Source organism: Salvia splendens, chromosome 20, assembly GCF_004379255.2.
Source record: "Salvia splendens isolate huo1 chromosome 20, SspV2, whole genome shotgun sequence".
Taxonomy (NCBI): Eukaryota; Viridiplantae; Streptophyta; class Magnoliopsida; order Lamiales; family Lamiaceae; genus Salvia; species Salvia splendens.
In genome coordinates, this window is record NC_056051.1 from 10,037,278 (window position 1) to 10,054,951 (window position 17,674).

General features: G+C 48.2%; 3 protein-coding genes across 3 annotated transcripts; 2 read left to right on the forward strand and 1 right to left on the reverse strand.

Moving 5' to 3' along the window:
* Positions 1–1,708: 1,708 nt before the first annotated feature.
* On the reverse strand, positions 1,709–2,185 carry LOC121781439. The gene has a single exon (XM_042179177.1). It carries the CDS (start codon positions 2,183–2,185, stop codon positions 1,709–1,711), a length of 477 nt encoding a protein of 158 aa, XP_042035111.1.
* Positions 2,186–6,759: 4,574 nt separating this feature from the next.
* On the forward strand, positions 6,760–7,407 carry LOC121781440. The gene has a single exon (XM_042179178.1). The coding sequence runs from the start codon at positions 6,760–6,762 to the stop codon at positions 7,405–7,407; it is 648 nt and encodes a 215-aa protein (XP_042035112.1).
* A 7,601-nt stretch (positions 7,408–15,008) lies between these two features.
* On the forward strand, positions 15,009–16,640 carry LOC121781441. The gene is made up of 3 exons (XM_042179179.1): positions 15,009–15,056; positions 15,258–15,395; positions 15,564–16,640. Exons 1-3 carry the CDS (start codon positions 15,009–15,011, stop codon positions 16,638–16,640), a joined length of 1,263 nt encoding a protein of 420 aa, XP_042035113.1.
* The last annotated feature ends 1,034 nt before the right edge of the window (positions 16,641–17,674 follow it).

Sequence of the window (17,674 nt, forward strand, 5' to 3'; positions counted from 1 at the left end):
TAACACCTTGAAGCTTACTCAGTAAAATTTTTATATCAAAATTCGGCTGTTTGACAGGTCAATTACTCATCAGAAGCTACTGGTCGAACATCACAGATAACAGATACATAATTTCTAAATTAGGGTTTCCTTCTCAATCATCCAGACACCAATTCTCATGCTTATAACACACAATCATGCTTGATAAGACTCTCTTAATCATGTTTGCACATAAACTTACATCATTCACCAAAGATTCCAATCAAACTTCACACAATTCAATTGAAACGCATATTTATCAAGGTTTTCAAGCAAACTCACTTTCCCTCCCCGATTAAACTTGCGATCTACGATTCCTACACCCCTACATGCATGTAAGATTCAAGAACATGGTTCAAATGAAAAGAATGAGGAAAAGTGAAGCCAATATACCTTCTTTGACAAAACGAATCGGTAGAACCAAGAAGCGAGATGATTCGTCGGAGATTCTTGAAAATAAACTTCAATGGATGCAAGAAACAATGGTGGAAGAAGTTTTTTTGGAGAGAATGTGGAGAGGGAGGAGGGAGGCACGAAAATTGAGGGAGAATGGGGGCTAGGGTTTAGTTTAGGTGTTTTTATAGGATTAGGGTTAGGTTTAAAATCAATTAATTAATTAATTGTGGGGAAAAATACAATTAAATAAATCCCACAATTAAAAGAATAAAATAAGCATGTGGAAGGGGAGGAAATTTTTCGAAAATTCCATATAGGAATAGCAAGGAATTTATTTGGTATTTACTTGGAGAGAATATATTCACAACTTAGGAAATAAAAGTGAATATTTCATAAACAAGGGAACAAAATAAATTAAATCTCCAAGTATGAAAATAATGATGGGGGCCGAAAATTTCCATAAGGAATTTGCACAAGGAAATTATTTAAATCCCCAATTAAAAGAATATGATTTAAATTAGGCAATTATTTATAGGAAAAAGGCTCCCATAAAATAGGCAACAATTAATTAAATTCCCACAAGGAAAATATTGCATAGGGGGTGTGTGATATGGGAGAAAAGTAGGAGAAAAAAATATTCACATCCCCAATTAATTAGACATAGGAATTTATTTGAATAAAAAGGGATTCCACAAATTAGGAAATAAATAAAATATCCTCCAAAATTTAGTGGAGGGGCCGAAAATTGCTAACCAAGGAATGTCCCAACTCTCTATTTATTTTAGGTGAAGAAATAAATTATAACATGATTTAATTGGATTAAATTCAAAGGATGAGAGTCAATAAATCACCAATTAAATCAAATGAAAATAATTCTTTCTCCTATAGGAGATTTTCGAAAACTCCCAAGGAAAATAAAAATGGAGTTCGAATTCCATGTAGTACCATTTAGGGTCATTTGGTTTGGATTTAATTTGGATAAGTATCCCAAGACAATTAATTAAATCCAAGAAATGAAATACTATTTCAATAATTAGGAAGGGCCGAAAATTCCAATGAATTGGCTCGAAAAAAATAAATGCATGATCCTATTAATTATTTCCCCACATTGGAAAATATAAAACATCAAGCTCATCATTCCACATTAACCACGAAAATTTATTTCACGCAAAACACTTAATCACATAGAAACGAAAGTTTCATAATTCCAAGAATCCAAAATTCGAATAACATATAAGAAGAGTCACAAAAATTTGGGATGTTTTATCACACTCCTATCATCCAATGCTCGAGACTATTCTTCATCTTCATTTTGGACCCGAAAGTTCGGGACTCCCATTGCATCCATCCTAATGATTGCTGTGAGTGAGCCTCGAGAGGGTAGGCAAATAGGCCGTCTGAATTCTGAGGTGAGAAGCAACCCGAAGTGGATTGCTAGAAGCTCCGCTTCGAGAGCTGAGTGAGCCTCGAGAGGGTAGGCAAAGGCTGCAAGCATGTTGCCCTCATGATCACGAACAATTCCTCCTCCCCCGGCTTTATCCGTTGCCTCGTTGTATGCTCCGTCAGTGTTGAGTTTGATCCAAGGATCATCCGGTGGGTTCCATTTGATAACCATCGCAAGGGGCCTAGTCCTCCGTGGCTCGACTTGGCTCGGGACGTTGATTTTGAGGCGGACTCCTTTCCAGTGCTTCGGTTTGTAGGATCTGTTGGCCATGCTATTTCTGATGAACATTTGCACTTGCCAAACCACATGAAATGGCTTAAACTGCATCGATTGATGGCGACTCCTGTTTCGCTCCGCCTAAATGAACCAAAGGATAAGGTACGACATAGCCCGACTGAGGTGTTTCTTACCGGGTTGCTGGACTCTCCGTGCCCATACTTCGAGTCTTTCTGGTATAGTGTCATTGATCCGGAGGGGTGGTGAAGATCCCTCGAACCAGGAGTCAAACTCCCTCCACACACCGCGAGCGCCAGCCCCTTGAATGAAGAGATGTTGAAGTGATTCGATGCCCAGTCTATGTGGGCAACATTGGCATTTAGAGGCCATTTCCATTCTTCTCCACTGAAGCTTTGTATCCACCAGGATTCGGTTGGAAAGAAGTCTCCATATGAAGATAGCAATAGAAGACGTGAGGCCCACTTTCCATATGTCATCAAGGCCTTGGATGATAGGTCTTTGAGTTCAGATGGTCTCCCAAGTTGATGCTAGTGAGAACTCCCCATTGTATGATAACCTCCATCTCGGAACATCTGGTCCGTCCGAGACGATTGGTGTGTCAAGGATCTTCCGGACAAGATAGGTTTCGGGAGAGATTCTTAAGGGCACCCCTTCATCATCCTAGGGGTTCCGGATACCACCAAACGGTCACCGGCGGCCTCCTCGCGCGGAACAACCTCTTGAAGCCCGCACCACCCAAGTCTTATGGAGGAACCCGACCCAAACAAGAGCCCCCCAGGAGGCCGTGTTTCAATCAGCCGGAGAACGTTTGAGGCTGAGGAGATCCACCCCAAGGCCGACCATGAAAGGTTTAGGAAACAAGAGATTCATTACCACTACATCCCCTTCGGCCAAGCCGAAATTCAAGAGAGCCGCGACTAAAGAGGACGAAGAAGATGCAACAAAAAGTCTCAAATATAAGAAAAACCTATATGAGGAACTAAACTTGGTCGTGGTTAAGGCCGGTCAAGATTCGGACGTGAAAGTTGATAAAGAAATGGAGGTAGGAGGGAAATCTACTCCGAAGGATCCCGTGCCCACAAACCTAGACGTGGAAGACCCCTTGTCCGACGGAGCACTCACCGGCGAGGGAGTAGCTGCGGCGGTGCCGGACCTGGCTTATGACCCCGTCGGCGACGAAGAGTCCGTCGGTGAAGACATGGCTATGCTCCATCCCGTCCCAAGGCACATGGTGGAAGGTACAAACGAGGTACAATTGTCCTTGGGGGATGTGGAAGTCAAACTACCCGAAATGGATACAACAACAAAACAACTTTCCGAAAGTAGTTTGGTGGCTTTCCACACTGAGCCATCACGTGAAGAGCTAGCCGTTGTAGCCCATGAGCTGCCGAAAAATGACCCCATCTTGCACCTTTTTTTTAAACACCCTAAGGGGCGGAGGGTTGAGGCGGACCCACACCTGTGCATTACCTGGAACCATTTGCCACAGCCAAACATACACCGAGTCGCCCAAAAGTGACGACTCGTCAAGACATAACAATTAGAGTACAACGATGGCCTCCCTAACAACTAGGATGGTCATCTAAATACTCTCAAAATCCAATTACCATTTGATGCAACCTTTGCATCCCCAAAAATCTTGTCCATCACCTAGCTAAGGCCCGCAATCGGGATACCTCCGCTAGGGACATGCCCTCCTGGATCAAGGTCCTCGATGAGGCCCTCTATCTCCCGGTTGAGGGGCCCACATGCGACACTCATGGAGCTAAATCTCGAGTCATTCGCACCCGATGGAACACTCCCGAATGTCACCGTAGCAACATTCCCCTTCAAATGCCAATCCTCAACGTGTGGAGCCTTGATGTGCATATCGCCCTCATGCACCTTTCTCTTCCTCTTCCTCGACACCAATTGGAAGCCATCCTCATCCACACTTGGGTGACTCCTACTAGCCACTCTTGACTTCGACGATCCCGCACCCGATGTACCCTCAAAGTTCTCCGCGTGGTTGTTACTATCTTTGGCCTTCTCCAAGTGTCCAATGGACGATGGAGTGTCGACCCAAGCATCGGCCTTTGGGCGCCACTCACGGCGGATGATCTTGGCGGCATGGCTCGAGTGGTTCTCCTTGGATGATGCTCGGCGATCCTTGTCTCTCCCCCGAGCCTTTCTTCCCGCTGCATGGCAATCCTCTATCTCATGCCCAACATGTTTACAATTAGCACAAAACAATGGGATACGGTCCCATGCCACTTTGTACCTTGAATCTTTGCCGCGGATATTAAGGATGATATCTTCCGTCGGGGGAGTAGAGATGTTAATCTCTACGCAAATCCTTACGAAGGAGAGCCGGCTATGATGGATTGTGGCATGATCGGCTTGTAGTGGCTTGCCTAGTAGTTTACCGATTGCCATGAGAGTCGATTCCTCAAAGAGATGCGTCGGGATTCCCATGATGTTGCACCAAACGGCGACAACCGGCGACTCAAAAAATGTATCAAAGTCCGGCGCCCACTTGAACACCCTCATCGGGTGGATATCAACATACCAATTGGGGTTCCCATTAGCGTAGTCGGCCATCGCTTGGAATTGAATTAAGATGTGCTTCGCATTCAAGTATTTCCAAGTGAAAGAACCCACTAATCCCAAACCTCCAAGGCTTTTTTGGATTTGGGAGGGAGATGGGAGCGAGTGTGAGAACTTTCCAACGATGGTTAGCCTTAGCTTCTCCGGGAGGTCGTCCGTTTCAGAATCGGAGAAGGTAAGGGATGGTGTGCCTTCAAAGCATCCGGCCTTTCCCACGGCTTTAATCTTGGTGTCATCCAAAGGTATTGGCTCGGCCTTAAAGGGCTTGTGCGTGGCTGATTCTCCTCCCACGCTCCCCGACCCCTTTTGGGGGTGGAGTACTTTCGCCACCTTCCAAGCTCCCGCCGGCGGCACCAGGTTTTCCGGCGAGTTTTCCGGCAGCCGGGCGTCGGGAGGCCGGTGCCCCTTGTGTTCACCATGACCGATTGGTAGGGGAGGAGGGTGTGTGGCACATGGAGTAGAATTTGAATTCAAATTGCCACTAACCAAAAAAGAGCCAACACTTCATTCCCCATGCAAAGTAAGCTTTGTCCTTTCCCTCATTGGTGAGTCACATGCATCCAACTTCTCACATGTCACCCCCACATCAAGACAAGGATTCACATGGTCCCTTATACCTTCCACTTGTTGATGGTTGACCAGCACCATCTCCTTGGATGGTACATCATCGTTCCGGCTGGCCGGCGCTGGCGAAGTTCCGGCCACCTCCTCACAATCGAGTTCCTCCAAATCACATGTTGGCGTGCTCATCTCCTTAGCTATTTGAGCTAATGCGTTCAACAACTCCCCAACACAAGCTTGTTCAACCTCCGGCGACCTCCTCCCTTCACCATGGCGTTCGGCGACAAGGTTGTCCGCCATTTCAAACATCATCATCTTCTTAGCCCTACTCACCTCCGAACCCGTTTCAAAGCCGGCGCGCTTGAGGGCACGCCGTGTTTTATCCGGGTATGGGGTTCCTATCCTCTTCCTTTTTGGCCGATCCATCATTGAGAAGGTCCATTCCGGCGTAGAGAGGGATTGCGACTCATGGCTAGCGGCCGTGGCCCCCTCCCCCGGCAACTCACCACCGGCCATCACCATGTAGGCGGGTGCGAGCGCATATCACCACCGACCAAGCAAAGTAAGCCTTGCCCGAGAGACCGCACACGTTCCCTCAACTGACCCGTCGGTGGGGAAGCCTCCTGGTTACCGTCGGCGTTGGAGAATCTAGAGAGAGAAGTTAGAGAGAAGGGAGAAGGACTACCCCATCTTGCACCTTGTGTCCCTTGACACACCGGAGATGCTAGACTCCTTGTCGGCACAACCTCTTCTCGTCGACAACTAGCCGGCGGCCCTTACCGTGAATGCCGGGCCGAGCCTTCCCCTCACATGGGCGTCTGGACCTCCCCCGGAACCCTCCTTGGCTGCAAATGTCCCATCCATGGAGGACTTCCCCCCTCTTGAACGCGGTCGGACCCGGAAAATCCGAGATGCTTTTGAACGGGGTCGGCTGCACCCGAGGCCGCAACCGAAGCTGGCCAAACAACCTCTTCGAGTCACGGCGAGCACCTCGGCACTTAACAAGGCCTCCTCGGCGGCCTCTAACCAACCCTCGGAGGTGGCCACGGAAATGCCTCAAGGTGATATGATAATGGTGGATTCAGCCGAGCCCTATGGACCTCAACTAGTGGCTGGCCCCGAGAAACTTGACAAGGCATGGGTGGCCCGGAACAAGACCTCGTTGGCGAACTCCCGGCCCGACGGAAATGCGGAGGTCGCGAGACTCACAAGCACACCAAAGACCATGGCAGTTATGGTCCGGGAGTCCGCGGACCCCGAAGGGTCGAAGGTATTTGAACCGGAGAAGATCCAAAATATTGGCTTTGCAACCACATCAAATGGTATCCCGGCAATCTACTTCGGTGCGGAAATCCAAAAACTAGCAACGAGCCTTGGCCACGCCATCGTTGGTAAGTTCTCTCATTCGATTCCCGCATCGCATCAAATACAAAAGGCCTTAGATAATATCATATTTTAATTGTGGTTTTACATGGAAATACATTAATGCCAAGCATATTCTTGTTCAATTTGAGGATATGGCGGATTATGCCCGATTGATAAGTGGACCGAAAGGTACTCCGGTGTGGTTTATTGATCGTCATCCCATGAGAGTTTTCAAATGGTCCCCGGAGTTTGACGCATATTGTGAGTCCCCGATCGCGGCAATTTGGTACAATCTCATTGGCCTCCCTATTCATCTTTTCGACCACGCTGCCCTTTTTGCCATTGGCAAACTCTTTGGTACCCCGATTCAAGTGGATCGCGCGACGGCCAGCAAGTCTAGACTCTCGTTTGCTCGAATTTGCATTGAGATTGATATTACGAAGCCACCCCCTGAGGAAATTATACTAGACATTTGCGGTCGTGAGACAGTGCAACAAGTGAAATGGGACAAGATCCCGGCCTATTGCTTGGAATGTAGGCATGTCGGCCATAGTAGTGAGGTTTGCTATGCGGCGGGTAAGGTGGAGCGACCCCCGAAGAGGAACTACAACAACGTAACACCGAGACAACAACACCATGGGATCAATGGATCGCAAGGGGGAAATGTGCCAACAAATCATAAGGACCGGAAACAACAAGGGAAAGGTAAGGAAATGGAGGCACAATCGAGTAGGGGCCCGGACGCAAGCGACCCCTTGGATAGAGAGTGGTCGGGGCCGGACATTATGGGTGATTTCTGAGAAGGAAATGACTCGGCGATTGTCTCTCGAGACGTTGATGGGGAACGAGGCGGCCGAGGGGGCCTCAATCTTAGTAGGGGATCGGCATTTAGTTCCTACCACCGAGGAGGGGGCCGTGGGGGAATACAAAGAGGATATGCAGGGGAACGGCCGGCTGGGAAATCATCCATGTCCGGGGGCTCGAGGAGAGGCCAACTACCAAAGGTTAAAGAAGGTGGCGAACAAGAGCTTCAAAATATCATGTCCGCCAACCGCTACTTCTCTCTTATGGAAAACGAGGATTTATGGAGGATGAGTCCGAAACGGAGGATGACTTGGATCACGAGATGCTCCCCGATATTGAATGCATATGCGCGAAGTCACTCCCCAAGGAGACCGGTCTAGGCGGCGATGGAAATACTTTATCAATTGTTAAATTCCAAGGGGGGTCTTCAAGCCCGCCGGGTAAGGACCTTTGATGCTAATCATGTCATGTAATTTCTTATTTTGGAACGTTAGGGGGATCGCGAATGCGCCAAACCAAAACGTCCTTAAAAGAATAATTAAAACTACCAAATTAATTTCCTTGCTTTTTTGGAACCGCTCATTTCTCCAAATCCGGAGAGATTCTCTAGAGCGCTAGGGTTGGCCTTCAACTGCTCGAATACCACTGGGAAGATCTGGATCTTTGTGGAGGAGGGTGCTAGCTTTGAGATCGAAGTGGACTCGTATCAAATTCTCCATGGGAGGTTTTCATGTCCTCGGCTCCCGAACCCTATCTTGATCTCGACCGTTTATGCTAAGTGCTCTCGAGGGGAGAGACATGGCCTTTGGGATCAAATGAGAGAGATTGTGTGCATTGATGATGGGGCGCCTTGGATGATCGGGGGGGACTTCAACACCATCCTCTCCCCCCCGGGAAAGTGTTGGAAGTGATACAAACCATCAAGCAGAGATGATTGATTTTGCCGAGGCCATTGAGGAGTGCAGACTCCTTGACCCAGGCTATGATGGCTCGGACTTTACTTGGGCCAAGAATGGACTGCTTGAAAGGCTGGATAGGGTGATGGTGAGTGAGGCGTGGGCTCAAGCTTTTGAGGCAACAAGAGTGACCAATCTCCCCCGGGTCTCCTCCGACCACGGGCCGGTCCTCGCTCGATGTAAGTTGATGAATTCCCCCACGGGGGGGAGGGCCTTCTGCTTCCAAAATATGTGGCTCAGGCATGAGGGATTTTCTGGCTTTGTGCGCGAGAATTGGCCGCACCCTACTGAGGCGGAAGGGCTACTCAATCTGCAAATTAAACTCTCGAGGCTCAAAAAGGCCCTCAAAGTGTGGAACAAGGAGGTGTTTGGGAACGTTCACATAAACCTCAGAAATCTTGAAGAGGGCATTGCCGTGGCCCAAGTTGAGTTCGTAGAGGACCCAACGCCGGGGAATAGAATGGAGATCAACAGGCTCATTGCTAACTACATCCTATCGCTTAAGATGGATGAAGACTTTTGGCGACAGAAAGCGACTCTGAGATGGCTTGCGGAAGGAGATAACAATACCAGGTTCTTCCAAAGCTGGGTCAAGCAAAAAAGGACTAGGTTGAGAATCCATTCAATTGAAGAGAATGGTCAAGAGCTTACGGATGAAACGGAGATTAGGAACTCGGGGCCAACTTCTTCCAAGGTCTCCTTGCGCCCGAGTGTCCGGTGCTAGCCGAGCCTGCCCTTGACATCCTACACCACCTGCCCCCCTCGGAACAACTGGAGGATCTCTCCAAGGCCCCGGGCTCGGAAGATATTAAATGCGCCATCTTTGATATCTCCGGAAACAGTGCGCCAGGGCCGGATGGCTTCACGGCTTCCTTCTTTCAAGCATGCTGGGATACCGTAGGGCCGGATCTGGAGGAGGCTATCGTACAATTCTTCCTCGGGGCGTTCCTCCCTCGAAGCATCACGGCTACGAGTATCGTGCTCATTCCCAAAAAATCAGCTCCTAAGACGTGGGGGGACTACCGGCCCATCAGCCTTTGCAACGTCATTAATAAGGTAATCACAAAGATACTTGTTAAAAGGCTAACACCGTTTCTGCCTCAGGTTGTTTCCCCGAATCAAAGCAGATTTGTGAAAGGGAGGCTCCTAAACGACAACGTGCTCCTTGCGCAAGAAATGTTCCATGAGTTAGTCAGATGTTTCCCAGCCCCAAATGTTGCGTTCAAGATTGATATGGCTAAGGCCTACGACCGGGTGCAATGGCCTCTTTTACTTAAGTCCTTAGAAGGATGGGATTCCCGATTGCCTGGGTGTCGTTGGTCGAGAGATGCATTAGCACATGTTGGTTCTCAGTACTCGTTAATGGCGCCCCGGCGGATTTCTTCAGATCCTCTCGGGGATTGCGACAAGGGGACCCCATCTCCCCGGCCTTGTTTGTGATAGCTGCGGATTATCTTTCCAGAGCCCTTGATAAACTAATACTGGGTCAGAAGGAAATGACTTTCAAAGCGACTCGGCGATGTATGTAGATCAGCCACCTTGCGTATGCCGACGATATCATCATATTCACGCAGGCGGCCACGAACCCTTTGAGGAGGCTTAGAGCCTGCCTTAATCACTATGCGGAAGTGTCGGGGCAGCAAATCAATCTTGCCAAGAGCAACTTTTATATTTCCGAAAAAATGAAGGATGTGCGAACACAATTCAGAGTGAAGGAGGCTTCTCCCAAGGTACCTTCCCCTTCCTTTACTTAGGAGTCCCTCTTTATCGTGGTGCAAAACGTACAGACATGTTTATGTTCCTCCGGGAAAAAATCGCCGCTAGGGTCTCGGGATGGGCCAACAGACATCTATCATTTGGGAGGCATCTAACGCTCATTAAGAGCACCCTGGAGGTAGTGCCGATCCACATCTTTCAGGCCATAGAACCAACGGTCGGTGCCCTTAAGCAACTTGATCAACAAATGGCCTGATTCTTTTGGGGTTCCACCACCGAGAAGAAAAGGACACACTGGATCGGATGGGATCAGGTCTGCCAACCTACTAATGAGGGAAGGCTCGGAGTTCGGAAGTTTAAGGAAGTGTTGCGCGCGTTTAACCTCAAATTGTGGTGGCGATTTCGGGAGCAAAATTCCCTATGGGCCATGTATATGATGGCCAAATATTGTGATAAGACCTCCCCCCTCGCTGCAAGACCCACGAGCACAAATAGCCCTACGTGGAAGAGACTCCTGAAGGTTCGCGGCCAAGCATAACCGCACATCCGGTGGCTGGTGGGGCTCGGAAGGATCTACTTCTGGGATGACATATGGCTTAATAACACGGCCATCAGGGATGCTTGCCTGGATGACCGGGGAGACCACCGTACCCTTGTGGCTGACTTTATCAAAGACGGAGAGTGGGATGAGCCGAAACTTCAAGTCCTACATGAACAAGCCGGATTGCCGCTATGGATAATTTCAAAAATCCTTGCGATGCCGATCATCCCCGGGGGACCGGACATACCAAGATGGAAACTATCTTGCTCGGGAGACTTCTCCCTCGCGACAACGTGGGAGACCATTCGGAGCCGAGGGCCGATTATCCAGGGACTAGCCGATGTGGGGAAGGCTGGCCTAACTTCATCCATCGCTATTTTCATATGGAGACTCCTCTCTAATCGCATTCCAGTGGATACAAAGCTCCAATGGCGGAAAATGAAATTGGCATCCAAATGCCAATGTTGTCCTCATAGGCCAGCCATAAAGTCCCTACAATACCTTTTCATTCAAGGTGAGGGAGCCACAAAGGTTTGGAGGGAATTCGACTCTTGGTTTGCAGGTTCGTCCCCCCCCCCCTCCGGCCAAATGATACTATCCCGGAGAGGATTGAGATATGGTCACGATGAACCCAACAGCCGGGGAAGAGGCAACTGTCTCGAGCTATGCCTTACCTCGTCCTTTGGTTCCTTTGGGCTGAACGGAATAGAAGTCGACACCAGTCGGTGCAATTCAAGGCGTATAATGTGGTTTGGCAGGTACAGATGTTTGTCGAGAACAGCTTGGCCAATGGTACAATGAAGCCTAAACACTAGATGGGCGTACAGATGCGAATCGCTGTCCCGAGCCATGCGGATATCAGGAGGTCACGGCCGCTTGTCATGCCGGTTAAGTGGAACCCCCCAGATGAGCCGTGGGTTAAACTCAATACTGATGGGGCTTTCGTTGAAGAGTCAGGAAAAGCAGGAGGGGGCGGGACTGTCCGAGACCATGAGGGTAAGGTACTTGTCGCCTTCGCCACCCCACTTGAAGCCAACTCGGCCCTTGAAGCGGAGCTCCTAGCTATCCACCATGGCCTAGTAATTGCCTCGGAATTCAGGCTCACAATCTGGGTTGAGTCGGACGCAACCTAAGCTGTCAGGCTCCTCAATGGTCCAGACTGAGGCCCGGCCCATATTTGCCGAGCTATGGCGCTTCTTGCCAATCACAAGTGTAATCTCACCATCCTTGCCTCTTTCATCCACCGGGAGGGGAACAAACCGGCGGACCTTCTTGCAAAAATGGGCCTAAATAGAGATGACTTCCAACGTATGAATGACTGCTCCCTACCGAGACACCTGAGAGCCACGATCTGGTTGGATGAAATGGGAGTTCCCAACCTCCGCACCCAAGAAGAAGATCGCGACCAACCCATCTCAACAGCCCTACCGATATGATCCACCGAACCGTGCGCGAGATTGGACACCGTAGAGTACTTAGGTGTCGAGCCATCCAAGGCGTGCCCCCGTCCTACTCTATGGTGCTTCTTTAATTTAGTGTTCTCTTGTAGCCCGTGTGTGGGATTTGTTTGAACTCATTGTAATCTTTGGGGTTTTTTGGCAATATAGGGATGAGGGACCCACGAACGCTCCACCGTGACGGTGTTTGATAAAAAAAATACAAAAAGGGAAAAGAAAACATTGTGGCTGATGCATTGTCTCGGAGGTACCTTTTGATCACTACTTTGAGTTCTAAGTTGCTTGGTTTTGAGTTGATTAAGGAAATGTATGATAATGACCCGGACTTTTCTTCTATCTATTTGGCTTGTGAGCATGCTGCATTTGACAAGTTCTATAGGCATGATGGCTATTTGTTTAGAGAAAATAAACTGTGCATTCCTAAAGGTTCTATTTTTTTTATATTAAAAACACCCCAAGGGGTGGGGTTAAGGCGGACCCACACCTGTGCATTACCAAAAGCCATTTGCAACAACCATACAAACACCGAGTCGCCCGAAAGTGACGACTCGCCATGGCAATTAGAGGGCCTCACTAACAACTAGAGTGGTCATCTATATACTCTCAAGAACCCTATTACACTTTTGATGCAGCCTGTGCATCACCAAAAACCTTAGTCCATCTCCTAATTAAGGCCCGCGATAGGGATACCTCCGCAGGGGACGCACCCTCCTGGGTCAAGGTCCTCAATGAAGCCTTCCATCTCCCGGTTGGGTGGCCCACATGCTACACTCATTGAGCCAGTGCCCGACTCGTTCACACCTGATTTATCAATCCCAAATGTCACCGTAGTAACATTCTCCTTCAAATGCCATGAATCAATGTGTTGCGCTTTGATGTACACATCGCCCTCATGTACCTTGCCTTTCCTCTTTCTCGACACCAATTGGAACCCATCATCATCCACACGTGGTTGACTCCTGCTAGCCTCTTTATTTTTCGACGGTTCTGCATCCGTTGATCCCTCCATGTTCTTCGTTTGGTCGGTACATTCCTAAAGGTTCTATGCGTGAATTGCTTGTGCGTGAAGCTCATGGTGGTGGTTTAATGAGGCATTTTGGAGTCCATAAGACAATGGATGTTTTGCATGAACATTTCTTTTGGCCTAAAATGCGTGTGGATGTTGAAAGAATTTGTAAAAGATGCATAACTTGCATGCAAGCCAAGTCTAAATCATACCCACATGGTTTGTACAAACTGTTACCAATTCCTAGTGCACCTTGGGAGGATATTTCAATGGACTTTGTCGTTGGTTTGCCAAGAACAAAAAGAGGTAGAGATTCAGTTTTTGTGGTTGTTGATAGGTTTTTAAAAATGGCACATTTTATTCCATGTCACAAAACTGATGATGCATCTCATATTGCTGATTTGTTCTTTAAAGAAATTGTCCATTTGCATGGTGTTCCTAGTTCAATTGTGAGTGATCGAGATGCTAAATTTGTGAGTCATTTTTGGCTTGTGTTGTGGAATAAGTTGGGAACTAAACTCTTGTTTTCTACTACTTGTCATCCACAAAGAGATGGACAAACTGAAGCAGTTAATAGGACTTTGTCTCAATTACTACGAACTTTAGTTAAAAAGAACTTGAAAAGTTGGGAGGAATGCTTACCTTTTGCTGAATTTGCTTATAATTGAAGTGTTCATTCTGCTACTAACTTTTCTCCATTTGAAGTTGTGTATGGTTTTAATCCATTGAGTCCACTAGATTTGATTCCAATACCTATTGAAGAACGTGCAAGTCTTGATGGAAAAGCTAAGGCTGAAATGGTGAAAAGATTGCATGAAAGGGTAAGACTCAACATTGAAAAGAGGACAGAACAATATGCAAAGCAAGCCAACAAGGGTCGGAAACAAGTCATCTTTGAGCCGGGAGATTGGGTTTGGTTGCTGATGAGAAAGGAGAGATTTCCTTCGAAAAGAAAGTCCAAGTTGCAATCAAGAGGAGATGGACCATTCCAAGTGATTGCAAAAGTCAATGATAATGCTTACAAACTTGACTTACCTGGTGAGTTTAATGTAAGTGCTACTTTCAACGTTTCTGATTTATCTCCTTATGTTGGTGAATTAGATTCGAGGACGAATCCTCTTGAAGAAGAAGGGAATGATGGAGACACAACCAAGCTAATCTACAAGGACAAGAAGATAGATCCATTGATTATTCCAAGTGGGCCAATTACAAGAGCTAGAGCTAAGAAGATAAAGGAGTCCATGTAGCTTTTAGTTGTTGAAATAAAAGCCCAATTACAAGACCATTCTACATTGAGCCAAGTGGTGAATATTATTCAAGTTTGTGGGCAGCCCAAGACTTGAAGTTTGGAGTCACAACATATCACATTTTGGAGGCCCAAATTGATGATACATGATGCATTTTCGTCCAAGTTGGAGCAGCCAAAATGAAGGAGATGCATGGAAATCACTCACTTGGCCTATGCGGACGACATTATCATATTTACACAAGCAGCCCCTCTTCCATTACGCCGTCTACGAGCATGCCTTGACGACTACGAGAGAATTTCGGGACAGTCGGTGAGCCTGCCCAAAAGTAACTTTTACATTGCCGAAGCACACGAGCAATGGGCGCCCCGGGGTACCTTCCCCTTCTTATATCTAGGGGTTCCAATTTATAGGGGAGCCAAGCGCACCGAAATGTTCATGTTCATTCAGGAGAAAATCGCTCGCTGCATTTCGGGATGGGCGCATCGGCATCTGTCTTTTGGGGGGAGACTCACCCTCATTAAGAGCACGCTTGAGGCGGTTCCTATTCATATTTTCCAGGCTATTGAGCCGACGGCCGGTGCACTCAAGTTACTAGATCAACAATTGGCGCGTTTCTTCTGGGGGTCGACGAATGAAAGAAAAAGGACTCACTGGATTAGTTGGGAGCAGATATGCCTCCCCACCAATGCAGGGGGCTTGGTATTCGCAAGTTCACCGAGGTACTCCGAGCCTTTAATATCAAACTGTGGTGGCGGTTCCGGGAACAGAGTTCATTGTGGGCACGATATATGAAGCAGAAATACTGCGCCTCAACATCACCACTATCTACCGGAATTTCGTTAAAGAATAGTCCAACTTGGAAACGACTTGCTCATGCGTGGATTCATGCACATCCACATATTCGTTGGCTGGTTGGGCAGGGAAATATATATTTCTGGGATGACATTTGGCTTGGGAATGAACCCCTCAGAGGTCTTTGTCTCGATGAACGGGGTAGACCAGAGATGCTTGTTTCGGAGTTGGTCACAGATGGTACCTGGGATGGTGCCAAACTACAGGTGCTCGGTGATCAAGCGGGACTCCCACAGCATATCATTGACCGAATATGTACATTCCCGATCTTACCGGGGGAGTCGGATGTCCCAAGATGGACGCTGTCACGAAGAGGTGAATTTACGCTTACCTCGACTTGGAACACGATCAGATCGTCTAGGCCCATTGTATAGGGACTTGAGGACCTGTGTCAGGCCGGCGTTACGGCTACTATTGCTATCTTTACTTGGAGACTTCTATCCAACCGGATCCCCATTGACTCAAAGCTACAATGGCGGAAAATTGAGCTTGCATCTAAATGCCAATGCTGCCCCCGACGACCAGAAACCGAGTCTCTTCAACACCTTTTTATACAAGGGGATGGGGCGATAAGGGTGTGGAGGGAATTTGATGGGTGGTTCGAAGGAAATTCCCCTCCTATCGGGCTGAATGATACCATCCCATCAAGAATCGAAGTGTGGGCGACCAGATTGCAGCAGCCGGGAAGGAAGCACCTTATCAGAGCCTTGCCATATCTCATATTCCGGTTCTTGTGGGCAGAAAGAAATAGAAGCCGCCATCATGGAACTCAATTTAAGGCGAGTAATGTGATATGGCAGGTCATTACCTTTGTCCGAAATAATATGATTAATGGGAAGCTAAGGCCGAAGCATTGGAGAGGAGTTCGGCTCGGATTCATTATCCCGAACGAGGCCGAGGCCCAACGACCTATGAGGCTCACGATGATGATCAAGTGGGAGCCGCCGGACCAACCGTGGTTAAAACTCAACACGTATGGGTCTTTTTTCGAAGAAACAGGAAAAGCTGGGGGAGGGGGCCTTATTCGTGACTACACGGGTAGGGTGCTCAAGGCCTTTGCGTTACCTCTCGACGCACACTCACCCCTCGAAGCTGAGCTTCTCGCCATGCACCACGGATTGGTGATGGCCGCGGAGCTGGCGAGGCCAATTTGGCTCGAAACGGAAGCCGAAAAAGCTGTCGCACTGGTCCGAGGAAATCATTGGGGGCCTGCCCATATTCGCCAAGCAATGGCTTTTTTGGCTCTAGACAAGCGGCGCCTTACCCTTCGGATTTCCTTCATCCACCGCGAAGGCAACAAAGCAGCCGACCTCCTCGCGAAGACTGGTGCTGAGATGAGCCACAGCCGAATCTTTGTGGAACAGGATTTGCCGAGAGAACTATCAGACATCATCCGACAGGAACAGATGGGGATCCCCAATGCCCGAGCCCAAACCGAAGAAAGAAATTAGAAGAGGATTGCTTGTGATTGGTTCGACTAATTTTATTCTGGAGATTTTTTGGTATGATTGGCTTTGTAAGATTTGTAATAGGTCTGATTTGGTTAGACCTTATGATAGGATTACTGTTGGAAGTATGATGAGGTCCGAGCACAGGCTCTGGACCGCCTACTACTCCTATTTTTTGTGTTGGCACATCACTTTTGTGTGTGGCTACAACTTTGTAATCAACTCCTTTTTGATATATAGGGATGAGGGACCCACGAACCCTCCACCGTAAAGGTGTTTGATTAAAAAAAAAAAAAAAAAAAAAATAAGTGACCTTAGATATCCTAGAGTTACACCAAAGGTTGGGGACGTGAAAAAAAACGCTCTCCCTTCTCTCTAACTTCTCTCTCTAAACTCCTCGACGTCGACGGTAACTAGGCGTCTTCCCCGCCGACGGGGCAGCCGAGGGACACGCGCGGTCTCTCGGCCAAGGTTTCTCTCGTCCGTCCGGAGGTGAGCTACCGGAGGGGGATATCAGGCGGTTAGCTCCACAACGCAACCACTCTCTTTGACGGAATGGAACTTCCACTCGATTGCAAGACCCAAAACAAAGCGGGCAGGTACGCCACATCCGGAGAAGCCACGAAGAGGCCTCGCTTGTGCCGGATCAGAATTTGGATCGGATGTTTGTAGGGCCAAAAAGAAGATGGCATTTGAAATGGTAGAGAACCTAGCCGCTGAGGCACATGGTGAAGGGAGGGGATCACCGGAACTTAGGCAAGCCCATATTGGTGCGATGTTGAGCTCGTTAGCTCAAATGGCAAATGAAGGGCGCCCTCCCAAGATTGCAATGGAGATGCCCAACTCCGAGAAGGTGGCCGGAATTTCGCCGGCGCCGGCGAGCCGGAGTGAGCTGGACCAACACCCAACGGGTGCAAGTACAATGCATCACATGGGTCCTAGGCTAGATGATGGGGTGGCATGTGATGTGTTGGAATCATGTGACTTGCAAAAAGAGGTAGAAACAAAGACCACTTTGCATGAGGAAGAAGGTGTTG

Coding starts and splice junctions, on each gene's coding strand:
- LOC121781439 (XM_042179177.1), bottom strand. CDS start 2,185: ATGCAGTTTAAGCCATTTCATGTGGTTTGGCAAGTGCAAATGTTCATC.
- LOC121781441 (XM_042179179.1), top strand. CDS start 15,009: ATGCCTCCCCACCAATGCAGGGGGCTTGGTATTCGCAAGTTCACCGAG. Junction 15,057..15,257: donor GTATTCGCAAGTTCACCGAG/GTACTCCGAGCC, acceptor CTGGTTGGGCAG/GGAAATATATATTTCTGGGA. Junction 15,396..15,563: donor GGGATGGTGCCAAACTACAG/GTGCTCGGTGAT, acceptor CCCATTGTATAG/GGACTTGAGGACCTGTGTCA.
- LOC121781440 (XM_042179178.1), top strand. CDS start 6,760: ATGGCGGATTATGCCCGATTGATAAGTGGACCGAAAGGTACTCCGGTG.